This window comes from Pteropus medius, unplaced genomic scaffold, assembly GCF_902729225.1.
Source record: "Pteropus medius unplaced genomic scaffold, Ma_sr-lr_union100, whole genome shotgun sequence".
Classification (NCBI taxonomy): Eukaryota; Metazoa; Chordata; class Mammalia; order Chiroptera; family Pteropodidae; genus Pteropus; species Pteropus medius.
In genome coordinates this window covers 2,448,620-2,462,809 of record NW_024353517.1, presented here as the reverse complement: position 1 = coordinate 2,462,809, position 14,190 = coordinate 2,448,620, and the positions used below count along the sequence as shown (strand labels likewise).

The 14,190-nt window shown below is 49.4% G+C and overlaps 2 protein-coding genes across 3 annotated transcripts in view; one reads left to right on the top strand and one right to left on the bottom strand.

The window, feature by feature from the left end:
- Positions 1-14,174, bottom strand: part of ECE2 (endothelin converting enzyme 2) — a 29,098-nt gene extending 14,924 nt beyond the window's left edge. The window contains exons 1-3 of one of the 2 annotated variants that reach the window (XM_039850612.1): positions 13,741-13,990; positions 8,795-9,078; positions 7,821-8,296 (exon numbers count right to left, since the gene is read on the bottom strand). In XM_039850612.1, the coding sequence (XP_039706546.1) occupies positions 8,009-8,296; positions 8,795-9,078; positions 13,741-13,936 (768 nt within the window). In that variant the 5' untranslated portion in view covers positions 13,937-13,990 and the 3' untranslated portion in view covers positions 7,821-8,008. Of the gene's footprint in view, positions 1-7,820; positions 8,297-8,794; positions 9,079-13,740 lie in introns of those variants that run through there. The other variant, XM_039850613.1, reaches the window with a different exon arrangement.
- Positions 5,005-7,354, top strand: CAMK2N2 (calcium/calmodulin dependent protein kinase II inhibitor 2). Its single transcript, XM_039850624.1, has 2 exons — positions 5,005-5,441; positions 6,325-7,354. Exons 1-2 carry the CDS (start codon positions 5,273-5,275, stop codon positions 6,393-6,395), a joined length of 240 nt encoding a protein of 79 aa, XP_039706558.1. The 5' UTR covers positions 5,005-5,272; the 3' UTR covers positions 6,396-7,354.
- Positions 14,175-14,190: the final 16 nt, after the last annotated feature.

The window sequence follows — 14,190 nt, the reverse complement described above, 5'->3', positions numbered from 1 at the left end:
AATGGGAACAATTATCTCTATCCCAAAGAGTTGCTGTAAGAATTAAATGCAGCCACACGTGAAAGAGCCTGTACCTACTTTTACAATGTTCTCAGTTTCACTAGGCTTGGCCTAAATAGACAATTCCTTTCCATGCCTCTTTCATGACCTAAATCATTTATTATGCTCATAACTATTCCTCACTACATGTTAGGTACCCTATGTATGAGAGACTTGAAAGTTGCTTTATTCTATAATTCTATTTTCTTTCCTCTGTGTTTATAATCTTTGACTCTCTTTTATTCTCTCATTCTATTATTTTTTTCTCTCTTGTCTGCTCTTTTCCTATAGGAGTAATCTTTTTTTCCCTCTAAGTTGATTGTAAATAGAGAGGGAATGGACAATGGTTTATGTATTAAATTTACACGGATAATATAGTCATGAAGATAACAAGAAACATTCATGTTCAATGTTGACAAAGATGAGGAATATGGGTACTCTCACATATCGCTGGTGGCTTATAAATTGATACAAGTTTTTTGGCAATATGAATCAATAGGTACAAGTATACACAGTCTTTGACCCAGAAAGTCTGATTCTAGGAAATTGTTCTAGGAAATAATCATTATCTACAGGATGTTTGTATCAACCAGCTTTTGCTATATAACAAACCTCCCTAAGCTTTGTGAATTAAAATAGCAAACGTTTATTCAGTGGTTTGACTGAGTGGTTCTTCAGGTCTCGGTCAGCTCAGCAGGAACTAAGTAATCTAGCTAAATGGCTTATTTACCTGTTTGGGCCTCAGTTGGGATGCCTGGACTCTGTGTTTATGTGGTCTCTCTTCCAATAAGCTAGCCTAGGCTTCTTCATATGGTGGTGTCAGGATTCCTAGCAACAAAAAATGGGGCAAGCTCCAGTACATGAACGCTTTCCAAGCCTCTGCTTGCATCACATTTGCTAATGTCCCTATTGGGCAAAGCAATTCAGAAGATCAAGCCCAGATTCAGGGTTAGAGAAATAGACTCTATACTGATTGGAAGAGCTACAAAATATATGGGCCATTTTTTCCTACAATATTTGTTCAGCACAGCACTATGATAACAAAAAATAAAATAAAGGGGAAATTCAACATCCAACATCCTGTAGAAGACTTGTTGAAATAATATCGAACATCCATACAATGGAATACAATGCAACATTTACAAATGATAGAAAAGAAGAGTTAATGCTGTGGGGAAATGTTCTCCATATAGTTAAGTCCGGGAGAAAAGGGGTTACAAAATCTTTTTTTGTGAAGCAAAAAAGTATAAAAGCACAGGTTTTTTTTTTTAAAGAGTGTATATATAGATATATATGTATATATGTGTATATATGTATATATACATATACATACACATATGTGTGTGTGTGTGTGTGTGTATATACATATTATATATTAGCCATGCTCTTAACTACTATTCTCCTTTCTAAGTCAACTGATTTGTCTGAGGCCAGATATGATGTTTGGCAAATGGATTATATTATTGTTTTAAACCTTTTTTAAAAAATCATTAAAACTTCATTTTATTGCAAATGTAATATACTCCAGAAGAATATAGAATAAAAGATGAAATCCTGGTAACTTCCTCAGAGGTAACCATTATTAGCAGTTTGGTATGTATCTTTCCAGATCTTTCTTTTATATTCATTTACATGCCAACACACACACTGTGTGTGTAGGTATGTATGCATATGCATGTCTATCTACTTTTCTTCACATGTATGAAATCCTATTTTACACTTGTTATTTGGTGACATTTTGGCAGGCCTTGGGGATCTTACCACATTAAACTACACAGATCTGCCTTCCTTTTTGGTGATTTATCAGCCTCTGCTAAATAGAATGAGTCCCAGAAATCCTCTCATGGTGTAGACTTCCCTCGAGTGGACAGGATAGGAGTAAAGGGCCTCCAGAGAGTTTAAGGAAGGTGGAACATAGTTATGGAAGATGTTAAAAGACCATCCAAAAATCACAAACTGGATGGCTTAAAATGACTTATTCTCTCACAGTTCTGGTGGCACTTATTCTCTCACAGTTCTGGTGGCAAGAAGTCCAAAATCAGGGTATCAGCAGGGCCATATTCCCTTGGAATACTCTAGGGAAGAATCCTTCCTTGCGTCTTCCATCTTCTAGTAGCCCTCAGCAATCCTTGAGGTTGCTTGACTTGTAGATGCATCGCTACTATCTCTGCTTCCTCATCTGGCCTTCTTCCCTATGTGTATATGTGTCTTTGTGCACCTGTCCTCTTCTTATAAAGATACCAATGATTAGATTTAGGGCACACCCAAATCCAGTATTACCTCCTCTTAATTTAACTAATTACATCTGCAAAGACCCTGTTTCCAAATAAGGTGACATTCTGAGAGTCCAGGTAGACATGAATTTTAGGGGGGATCCTATTCAACCCACTACACAGGCCTACAGTTTCTACTCAAATAAAAGTACCATTAATACTCAATTGTCAAAAGGCATATTATTCTGTTTAGAACATATGGATTGAGTCTATTAGGTTTTGAGGAAGTTTCAATTGAGAAATTCAATGCACACTCACAAAACTCCAAACAAACTATTTTATTTTGGTTATGAAAATGACTTTTTGTCTCATAGGTAGGGTTAAAGAACATCAGAATTTTAGATAGGGATCATAATTTAGAGAACCATTTTTAACACATACACACATTTTTAACACATAACAGAAGTTTATATATTTCTCTGTCTTTACAATTTTGCGCTTACGTCTTTTGCTTTAATCATGATCTAGCACGCACAGTGGGGACAAGAATAAAATTATTTAAGAAGAAGCTAACCAAATGAATTCCAAGTTAAATTGTTATTCCTCCAATCTCCTTCATTCTGGGGCAGGGGTGGGGGATGGGAGGAAAATTGTTTCAATTCCCTAACCAGTGTTCTCATCTCATCCTTGGCAAAAATCCTTATGGCCTCTTTAGCACTTTTGGTAAGCGGCAGTCCATTACCTCCTGAAACAGTTCACTTCACCTCAGGACAACAACTTCATCTATGAAATTGTTCTTAATATAAGTTCTATCATCTCTGTGCTTCAGACTAAAACATGGAGGCTCAGAGAAGTATGCATATTATTCAAATATATGAGGAAAAGATTGGAAGGATATACGTATATCAAAGTTTTGGAGTGATTTTCTATATTTTCCTAAAATTTTATTAGTACAAATTAATTAGTTTTTTAAAACAATAATTATGGGGCCTTCAATTCAAGGTCACACAGAAAGTGGCAGAGCCAAGACCGGAACCTAGTGTTGGAAAACCGCCAGTGGGGTGGAATTTCTGGACTCTCTTTTAGTGACTCTGAGTTCTAATCTATCCTCCTTCCAGGTCTGATGGGGAAAACAGGCTCTTCTCACTACAGCTGGGCTTCCACCTCCAGCTTCGGCCTTCGTTCCAGAGACTAAGACACAGCAGAGGAGGGCTTGATAGGGGTGGGCCCCCGAGTCTGGGGCGTAGAGTGAGGCTTGCACAGACGCATCCTCTGCCCCTCCCCACTCCCAATCCCGGTCCCAAGAGTATCCACCATTGCATTTTACTCTGTGTCCCAGGGACTAGCACTTGGTGAGTTGTTAGAGGAAGAAGACCCAGCACCGGACAGCCTTGCTAGGTGGGAGATTTGTAGGGAAAGGAGGTAACGCGTTTCAGAAACAGTGGAGACCCCTCCGCCACGGTTTTGGACTGACCTCGAGTATCCACTGAACCTACAGGATAATTATTACCCTTATCAGCTCTGTTGTCACTGTGGCCGAATGTGAGACATCCCCTCCTCCCCCAAGGCCAGTGATTGCGCCAGAGCCCTGGAGCGCTAGCGAGCAGGTGACGCTGAAGCTGACCGCCAGCCCGGGGCTGGGGGGCGGGGGTGAGGGGTGAGATAAGGGCATGATCCTGTTGGTAGGGCGAGAACTAGAAGCCGGGGGCGCCCTCTCCCCGGCCTCCACCTCTGGATTCACGCAGGCGCGCGCCTGCCGCGTCCTCAGGCGCTCCGGGCTTCCCCGCGTTACCTGGAGCCAGGGCACCCCCCGCGACGCCGCCATTCATTTCTTTCACTCTGCACGCGCAGCGCCAGCCTCTGGAACCAGGAGAACTGCAGGGCGCAGCGAGCGCTTTGAACCCGAGTTTAGGCGCCAGCGGCAAGGCTGGGGGTGTGTGTCTGTCCTAGTGCGCGTGTCGGCCCAGTTACAGAGACCTCCCCTAGGTGAGACCGTGATACACAGAGACTCGGGAGATGGAGACAGTGCCACATAGGTACAGGGGCCAAGCATGGAGACAGATACAGAAGGATAGAGACACTTAAGAGACAGACGTAGACAGAAACCATGATACAAAGAGAGATGGGGCACAGTGCCAGATACAAACACACACGCATTAAAGATAGACTGACATAGATAGGAGACACAGGAAGGCGGTCAGAGAAACACAGACTCCAGATGAACATTTTAAAATCCAAAGAGCAACCCGCTACAAGAGCGCGCCAACGGCGGTGACACTGGTGTGAGCAATTCTCGAGTCCTACGGGTTCGCGAAGTCCCGCACACCTCGCCGGATACCAGACTCCCCCACCGCGTTTTTAGTGCCCCTCCTTGAGAATGACAGCCCTGCTTCCGCTTTCTGGCCTGACTTGCTTCCCAATTTCCAGTCCCACTTGCTCTGCTCTCAGAGCCTCTGTGCCAGACCCTCCTTTCGCCCTTTGGGCGCCGGGCTCGCTCCTGCCACCACCACCCCATCCTGTCCTGCCACTCCCCAGCAGATCCAGCACCCATTTGCCGGTATCGTTCTCCCAGCCGCTACTCCCGCCATTGTGCAGGACCGTCCCACTGCCGCTCCCTCCCCACCTTTCCCCTGAGAGCAGGGCAAGCTCCTCTCCCCCAACCCCAGCCCCGCCTCTCTCAGCGGGCCGGTGCCCGCCCCGCCTCCACCACGCCCCGCCCGCCGCGCTCTGCGGCAGCCGGGCGCTCATCGTCATTCCGCTCTCGCCGCCGCCGCCGCCGCTGCCGCCACCCCTGCCCCCGCCCCCGCCCCCGCCCGGTCCCCGCCACCGACGCCGCCGCCGCCGCCTGCCCAGCGGCCCGGGAGGCGGAGGCGCGGGGGAGGAGGCCCCGCTTGGCTCTGCAGCCCCGGATGCTGCATGACTTCATCCTTCCGCCGGCTCTCCTGCTGAGCTAGGGCCGGTCCAGAAGCTAGCCCGCCGTCCGCGCCCCGCCGCAGTCCCGCGCCCAGCCCGCGCCCGCCATGTCCGAAATCCTGCCCTACAGTGAGGACAAGATGGGCCGCTTCGGCGCTGACCCCGAGGGCTCTGACCTCTCCTTCAGCTGCCGCCTCCAGGACACCAACTCCTTCTTTGCGGGCAACCAAGCCAAGCGACCCCCCAAGCTGGGCCAGATCGGCCGAGCCAAAAGAGGTACGCGGCCGGGGCCCGGAGTCGCCGCCTGACCCAGAAACCCTCTGCCGGGCGCCCCCCGGCTGCGGTTCCCCGCCAAGCGCCCGCAGCTCTTGCCGCAGACCAGCGCAGCCAGCCGCTCGCTGGCCGGGGCTTTTGGGGGGAGGGTCCCCGCTGCAGTGTTGCCCCTCTCTTCTCTCCCGGGAACGCAGTGCCCCGGATTCGATGCTCGCCACCTCTGGAAGTAGAGTCCTGGCACCTGGCGAGGGGGAGGGGCCGGCCGGGGCATTTGGAGCTGCCTGGAAGTGGGAACGTGGGGCGACGGGCCGCTTCTTCAGAACAAACGCTGAGTCGGTGGATGCTACGGGAAGAGCCTTCGGGTGGGAAGGGACGTCCGATTGAAGAGAGGGCAGGGCAGCAGGGGGATCGGATGTCCTCGTTATTTGCTTGGGAAGGGGCTCTTTTGGTACCAGGATCAGAAGAGGGGTTCAAGCGCCAAGAGGATTATGTTGAAGAGAGGGTTGGTCTAGCTGGAGATTCCGTTTGAGGACGGGATTCAGTTGTAGTGAGGGTTGAAGAAGGGGATCCTATGAGCCAAAGGTTTCTGATCAGCTCGGACAGAGGAGAGCTCAGGGGTGGGAGGGTATGGTCGGGAAGGTTGAACGGCTAGAGCCTTAGGAAGAGGGGGCGTTCCTCCACAGGGACGGGAGGAGGGCCTGTGAGAGCTGGGCTCAGCAGTGGGTTGGGCCGCCAAGAGAGTTTGGATAGGGAGGGCACTGTGGCACGGGGGTCGAAGAGCGTCACTGAGCCACGAGCAGTAGGTGAGCGAGGCGCAAGGACGCGGGGCCCATTCTCTCCGTCGCCCCCCGAGGCCGCGCGGCTGACGCGCTTTCTCCCTGCGCAGTGGTGATCGAGGATGACCGGATAGACGACGTGCTGAAGGGGATGGGGGAGAAGCCACCGTCTGGAGTGTAGACGCGCCGGCTCGGGCGGCGGGCTCGGGGCCCAGCCCCGCAGCGGCCAGGAGCGCGGGCCGGCGATGCGGCTGCCGGCGCCCCCCGCCCCGGCCCCGGCGCCCGCGGGCGGGGGCTGCAGGGCAGCGCCGCCTCCGGGTCACAGTCGCTGCCGCCGCCGCCAGGCACTCCGGAGCTGTCCGCTTCAGCACCACAGCGGCGGCGGTAGCGGCGGCGCGGACCCGCCTGGAGCCCGCCGCTGCGCTCATGCACTTTAGAACCTCGGGCCGCAGCCCCACCCTGCACACCGGAACGGACAGAGACCTGCAGCCCACAGCCCCCGGTCCTCCCCCTCCCGCACGGCTCCCCTGCCCCGCCCTCTCTGGCCGGTCTGGTCTGCAGACCCAGCTGCCAGCCGGTGTCGGACCGCGCGTGTGGCCAGGGATGTTTGGCTGCGTATTTGCATGAGCTTCCTACCCACCCGAGCCCAGCCCTCCAGGCCGCTCCTCACCCCCACCCCTGTCTGGCGTGACCCCAGCCTCAGCCTCTTTCTAAGGGACTTCCTCAGCACATTTGTATTTTTATATCCGACTCTTTGTTTACTGGCTCCCATCATGGTTCGTGCCCTACCCTCCTAGGTCTCATCCTCGCTCTTCTGCGCCTGGCAGATAGGACGAGTTTTGAGGCTAGGAATGGACAAGCCCCCAATATGGTAACCAACACATGGCCAGTCTGCCTGGGCCTGACCCCCAGTGGCTCTCTGGCAGACCCCTCCTCTCAAGGTAACACCTTTCAAGGGCCCAGGTCTGATTTTACCTTGGACCCTGCGCCCTGCCCCTGGGAACCCAAATGGGGACTGTTCTGCACCTTTGGATGACACCTGTGGCCCTAGAGATGTTCTCAACACAGGGGTGTCCTTTGTAAATGTTCCTCCATCCTTACTGTACCAGGAGTGTGTGAATAAACACAGACCTCCCTGTGTGTGCGTGTGGCCGCTATTTCAGTCTGTTCAGAAGCCAGGCCAAAATGGTTCTAATCCCTTTTGGGGAGGTGGGGAGGTACTTGGGAATCTCAGGTGCATGCTGCTGGCAGGGAAGGGTTGCCAAGGAAACACAGGCAGGTGAGCCTGAGAACATCATTACAATGTAGCTTCCTTGGGTAAATATACAACCTAAGCAGGATAGATCACCAGAATTGGGGCTGGAGCTAGGGTCAGAAGTATGAAGCAATTTAGATTCAAAGTCTGCAGCCTCCTGTGGATAAATCTAGGTTGAATGGGGGGCAACAACAGGCCCCAAGGATGCAGGTCTCTGAGTCTAGCTGGCATGCAGAGGGGCTGTGCTGAGATTTGCCCAAGAGGATGCGCCACTAGTGGTTCAGTATGGAGGGAGAAGAAGTTGGGGAACCCAGGAGAGGTCTGAGGAAGGAAGAAGCCAGAAACTTGGGATTTGGTATCTAGTTTAGCCTGAGCTATATTGTTTCATGTGAGGTTGCTCCCAGCAGCACTGTCTTAGGAATGAGGCCCCTGGGATGTGAGCACCTTGGACCCAACCCTAAGCCCTGGGTCAGGAATCTGAACAACTTGAGGAGTCCAGAGCAGAAAGGCATAGAGGGCTGGAGGACGATATTCTAACCTCACAGCTGAATGGTACTGAGGAAGTCCTCATGATCTGAATCCTGAAGAAAGCAGGGTGAGGTGGGAGGTCTGGGGGGTGAGAGAATCTGGGCCCCAAGGGCCAGCTGGTCCACACTGAGCTCTTTGCCCTTATGCATGAGGTAGAGATGGAAGTGGAAACCATTGCCGTAGGTTGCATGCCTCAGGGACCAGCCGTAACGGGCTTGGGCATAGTGTCTGGTCCGAAAGTGGGGAGCAGCAGAGGTCAGTGAGATGAACCGGCCCCCAGGGACCAGTACCCGGCTCACCTGCAAAGCAGAAAGAGAAGCCACTGGTGAGGAGTCCATCTCCAGGTTTTCTAAGGTCAGTATTGCCCCAGATACCCTCCCAAGTACCATCCCACATCTAGCTTTCCATAGCAAAAGAGTGAGCCTCTTGTGCCCCTGATCATTCCATGGGGGTAGAGCTATATTGTAGACAGGCAGGAGCATGGAAGTGATGTCAGGTGCAGGGGACACTGCTTTCCTGCCAACTGCTCATCCTCCCAGTCTTATCTATCTGGAACCTGGCTGCTACCTCATCCCTATGGCAACCCAGTAGCCAATCATCAACCTCTGTGAGCCTGGCCACTCCAGCCTCCTATAATCTTAGCCCAGTGTAACCCTCCCCTTCCTCCAGGTAACTACAGTCCTGAGAGTGACTGCTCTAAAACATACCTCCTGGCGTCTGAGTTCTCCCAATCTCCTAAAACCTAAACCCCTCAATGCCATCTTTTAGTCTGCCCTCCTCTCTTGTTGCTCCCTCACCTCACTCAGCACCTGATCCACAGTGTGGACACCTTCAGCGGACACGGTCCAGGGATCCCGTTCTCCAGCCAAAAGGGCATCCAGTGTACCTTTCTCGAGTACCACATCGAAGGAGCCACTTGGAAACCCTAGTGCCCGGACGTCCATGGTCTCCCAGCGCAGCTTAGGCACGTGGGCGTAGCGAGCTTGCATGGCGGCCACAACTACTGATGAGTAGTCCACACTGGTCACATCAGGGAAGCCCCCGAGGAATAGCTCATAGCTCAGGGCACTGTTCCCACAGCCTGGAGTGGGAAGAGGTGGGTAGCAAAAGAGCTAGGTTAGCTTTGGTTCTCCCCTCCCCAATTATCCATCCACTCTTAGCCCATTTTCTTGCAGCCCAAACCCTCCTGTACTGAGGGAGAAGCAGCATAGTACAGAAAAAAGCATGAGGTTTGAAGTCAAATAGACCATACAGAGTCATATCCTGGCTCTTTCATTTCCTAGGCATGTGAAACTAGGAACTTGGATTTCCTATTCAGAAAAATGAAGACAGCAAGACCTAACCTGCATGCAGGGTGTGCTGCACTAAATTTAAAAACTAAAACAGCTGGAGGGTAGTTGAAGGAGTTCTGAACTTAGGAATTCAAAGATAAGGGTTCTGATATTTCTAGTCACACTGTCAACTCTGAGCCTCAGTTTCCTCAGACTCAGAACAGAGTAATATTGGCATCATTAGGATCATAATATCATTATTAGGATAATATTAGTATTATCCTAATCCCTGACCTCTCGGAGAACCTCTGGAAAGACTTCATGTTAGGGGTTATTAACCTAACCTACTTTGGTTTCCAGAGTTGACAAGTGAAGGAGAAACTAGGTGGGGACAGAGTGGAGTTGATCCCTTGTAATTCCTTACTGTATGTATTGAGCACTACATATTGGGTTCTACTGATTAGTCAGAGTCCCTGCCCTTAAGGAGCTCATGCTTTGGTGGCAGGAACAGATGTGTAATCCAGCAACTGCCACATAATGTGATGAGTGTTTCAACAGGAACAGGCTGTGGGAGCATATAGTGTGGCTCTGTCTCAACTTCAGTTGGGTTGGGCAAGAGTTTTAGGGAAGCCGACAACCAATCAGAAGAGTCTTGAAGAATCACAATATTCTAGTGGGAAGTGCCTGGAAAGCAGTTTCAAAGAGGGCAGGGTCAGATGAGAGACTGGGTGGAGGTTAGAGGGGTGGATATGGATCTGTAGCCCAGACAGCATGACTTCCTCTGAAGATGACAGCATGACTACCTTCCAGGCCCTCTTATGGTTAGTCTTAGCCTGCGAATGGGGCTGGTAGCCCCACATGGGGATGCCCGGCTCTTGGGGTTAGATTGTTTTTAATCTCCATTTGTGTCTCTAAGAGGATCATAGGATCAGCTGTTGGGATAGCCCTAATCTAGTAGGGCTTGGCACCTGGTCAGGGCACCAGAGGCTGCTGGCTGGTCCTCAGCTGCCCCTTTCTATTTTCCTCCTCAGGACATGGGGCTCAGGGAGAGGGCTGTCTTGCCTGGGGGAAAAAAAACAATGCATGCTTCCCTACAGCAGGATCTGGTAGATACACCACATGGGATGGGAAGTAAGGGTGGCTGAACAGGAGATCCTAACTCAGTGCAGGCTGAAATCTCACTGGGTTCACTGTCCCACAACCCCCTTACCACCCTACAGCTGACCTCATATGCCTGCAGAGCTCTGTCCAACTGCAGACAAATCCAAATATTCTTCCTTTATTCTCCTTGGTAAAAGAATGGCATCTTCCAAAAGAACTTCACTAAAGATGAAGAACAAAATCTGACCATAGGGACAGTCATACTTAAAAAGCAGTGATTTCTGATCCTGCTGCCTCAGTGATTTGGAGCTAGCAACTGAGATGGGGCTTGAGAAGGCCCTAGAGAATTAAGCTAGATCCAAGAACATATAACATGGGAGTGCAGAGCTATGCGCATGCTATGCCAACACAGAGACAGGTGTAAGCCAAAATACCAATCCACTAATTTACAACAGGAAAAATAGCCACCATGGGGACTTGACAGTCAATCCTCTGGTCAGTGTATTCTCTAAATATAAGAAATACAAACTGAAGCCAAATTATGAAGATTCCTGGGAGCATGGAGTCAAAGAAGGGGAATCAAAGACGTATAATGATGGCAAAGTTGGGGCAGCCTTATTCATCTACTATGCAGATATTCTAGACATAGGGGCCAGATACACAAGTCCTCAGGCAGGGTACTCTGTTTTCTGAACAGTCTGTGAGAAACTGCCCCTCTGATTACCATTTTCAATAATAATAATGATTGCTAACAGTGATTGAACACTGGGTCCTATGCTAAGCATTTGATAAGAATTATCTCAGTTTATTTTCTTAGTACCTTCATATAGAAGATAACTATTATTATCATTACTATTTTCTAGGTGAGAAAACTGAGACTGCCCAAAGTGGATAAGGAGTTTTCCCAAGGTCACATAATCCAGTGATAGAATCAGAATTTGGACACAGGCCTGTCTCACACCAGAACCAGAGCTTTTAAACCACTATACTAAACTGTCTCCCAGTTTTCAAGAGGTCTACTCATCTTTGGTTGTAACATTCTATCTTTAGCTATATCAATATGACCGTTAAGCTATAATTCACTGTGTAGTCATTTTACCAGTTTCAACAGAGTTCTAGATGCCTTTCTATGTCCATACGTGTGATGCAGCAGATGGCACTCTTGCCTCACCACTTACTTGCTGCATGACAGTAGTGGACAGTGTTAGTGCTCTGACCAGAACCCCTTGGAGTGTCCCTAGGTTTTGGTGTGTGCTTGCTTCTAACAGTTCGCATCTGTGACTCTTCAGACTGAAACTACCCTCAAGGAAACTTTGCCTGTGACCACAATCCTGCTTGGCCTTTTCTCTTCTCTGTTCCCTCACCCTCTTACCAATTTCTCCTGGGAGCACCGCCCTAACAAATGACTGGGATATCAATCCTAATCTTAGGATTTGCTTCTGGACTCGACCTGAGACAATGACCTGGAGCAGGGGACACAAAATCCAGTTTGCTGCCTATTTTTGTAAATAAAGATTTTTATTGGAACACAGCTACTCTCATTCACTAACGTATTCTGCGGCTGCTTTCTTCCTACAACAGCAATACTGACTAGTTGTGACAGAAACTGTACAGCCCACAAAGCCCAAAATATTTACTATTTGGCCATTTTCAGAAAGACTTTACTGACCTCTAATCTAGAGTAAGTCTAGTAATACTTATCACTCACCCCTCAGGGTTGTCATAAAGGTTAAATGAGTTAGAAAGGGCCTAGCACATTCCCTAGCACCCATCAGATGCTCAATTCATCTGTTTAGGTGGAATGTAACATAGAGTACTCCCCAAGTTGTGAGTCCTCTTTTTAGATCTTAGAAATAATGCCTGGAAAGTTTTCCTTTTTGATTTTTAGACTTTTCTCCCCTCTCTCCAGAAAAGGATACCTCTCCATTGAAAAGATTTTAAGGCAGTATTTCTCTGCCAATCACCAGCATGAGAATTAGCTATGGACTTGTTGGAAAACAGAGTCCTAGGAGCCACCTTAGACTATCCCTGGAATTATAATCTCAGGATTGAGTGCAGCTTTACAGGTGATTCTGATGCATGCTAAAACTTAAAAAACTCAGATCTATGGTAATTCTATAAATAAATGCAATGGTTTAAAAGCACAAAATTTAAAGAGTTTTTACCTCTGGGGGGAATGGGTGTGGGAGGACCACACAGAAAACTTTGCATATATGGGGCTTTTTATTTTGCCAGACTTTGTGTTAGATATTTTTTCTTACTCAATCATCTTTAAAATCCAATAAATAAGTATTATTATTCTTTTTTTAAGGCTGAGAAAAAGGAAGCACAGGAATTTAAGTATTTTGTCCGGTGTTACATAGCTAAGATTCCATGATTCTGCCCGTTATCCCACATCTAAGATTACATGAGCCTAGATTCCAACAGAATTGGTTGCCTCCAGGTACAAGTTCTTAAGCACTAGTTTATACTTCCTTTCTAGTCCTAAGAATGTTCTATTTTTCAAACTGAGTAGGGTAAACACACACATATTAGATTTGTTATTTACACTCTATGTATACTGCATTATAGATGTCTCTTATCTATGTATGAAATGTTTCACTTAAACATATATGCTTTTACAAACACCAAAATAAAAACTATAATTGGAAGGAAACCCGTTGCTCAAACTTCACTAGAGCCCCAAGACTGGCAGTGGGAGAGAACCCCGAGGGAGCTGCTGGACCTCTCAGAGGCCCACTTTGCATCCCAGTACCTGTTCCTTTTGGGGGAATCTCACCAAACTCGGCTGCAATTTCCTCTCTGACCTCAGAAGGCGCTGTCCTCATCCGCATTGTAGCCGGGGCACAGGCCCAAGTTTTAGTTAGAACTTGGAGAGTGATAAATCGAGGTGACAATGGCTCCCGGTGCCCATCAGCACAAACAGAAAAGCGGTAGGCATTATGCTCGCGGTGCCTGAATGTGCCTTATCCAACTTGAGCTCGCAGTCCCATTTCTAGAAGTGAATCCCAGGCTCAGAACGGGTTTACGACTTGTCCTAAGTCATAGAGCCAACTAGTGCTGAGACTTGAACTAGAACCTCTCCAGCCGGAGGCCGCCTTCCAAAGGTTCAGAACGGGGCTCTGGGCCACCTATCACGCTCACACTCAGACTGTCTTTCTCTGGGAGGCGGAAGGGAGCGAACTAAGAATCTCTTGGCTCCTGTTTGCCCCGGCTCAATACTGCCGAGATTCTGAAGGTACCGGATCTTGACTCCTGACTGGGGCGTCCTGAGAGGGGCAGACAGACGCGAGGAAAGCGAACGGGGACAGGCCGGGGTGGAGCCGGTCTAGTCAACTCCACTTGGGCTGGGCAGCGCCGGGACTACCCACCTAGTACGAGGATGCGGTCCTCGGGCCGCAACTCCGGATCTAGGAGGGAACGAAAAGAGGAGAAGTCTCCGAACCACTCGTAGGGGGCAGAGTCGGCAGCGCCCCGGTAGCGCTGGTCCCAGTACTGGACCTCTCGGTACCTGCAGTTCTGCTCTGGTAACTCCGGCAGGGGACCCAGGGACCCAGGAGAGGCCATGCTTGCTGCTGCGGGGCCTGTAGGAGAGCGGGCCAGCACTTTTAGGCGGGGCTTGGCTCGCGTATGTAGCCAATCGGAATGGTGGAATGAAGGAGGAGGCGTGGCCTTTGTGTCTCCGCCCTTTAACATCGGTTGCTCAACATAAACACGTGGAACTTCCGTCCTGTGCGAAGTGCTCTTCAAAGAATCCTCCGGTTGGGGAAAACATATCGTCCAGACCCTGAGTCCTTTCGCTGTACTTCTCACTCACTTCT

Excerpts from the sequence above, each read along its gene's own strand:
- CAMK2N2 (XM_039850624.1), top strand. The coding sequence starts at position 5,273 with ATGTCCGAAATCCTGCCCTACAGTGAGGACAAGATGGGCCGCTTCGGC. Across the intron at positions 5,442-6,324 it reads GATCGGCCGAGCCAAAAGAG|TGGTGATCGAGGATGACCGG; the intron begins GTACGCGGCCGG and ends CTCCCTGCGCAG.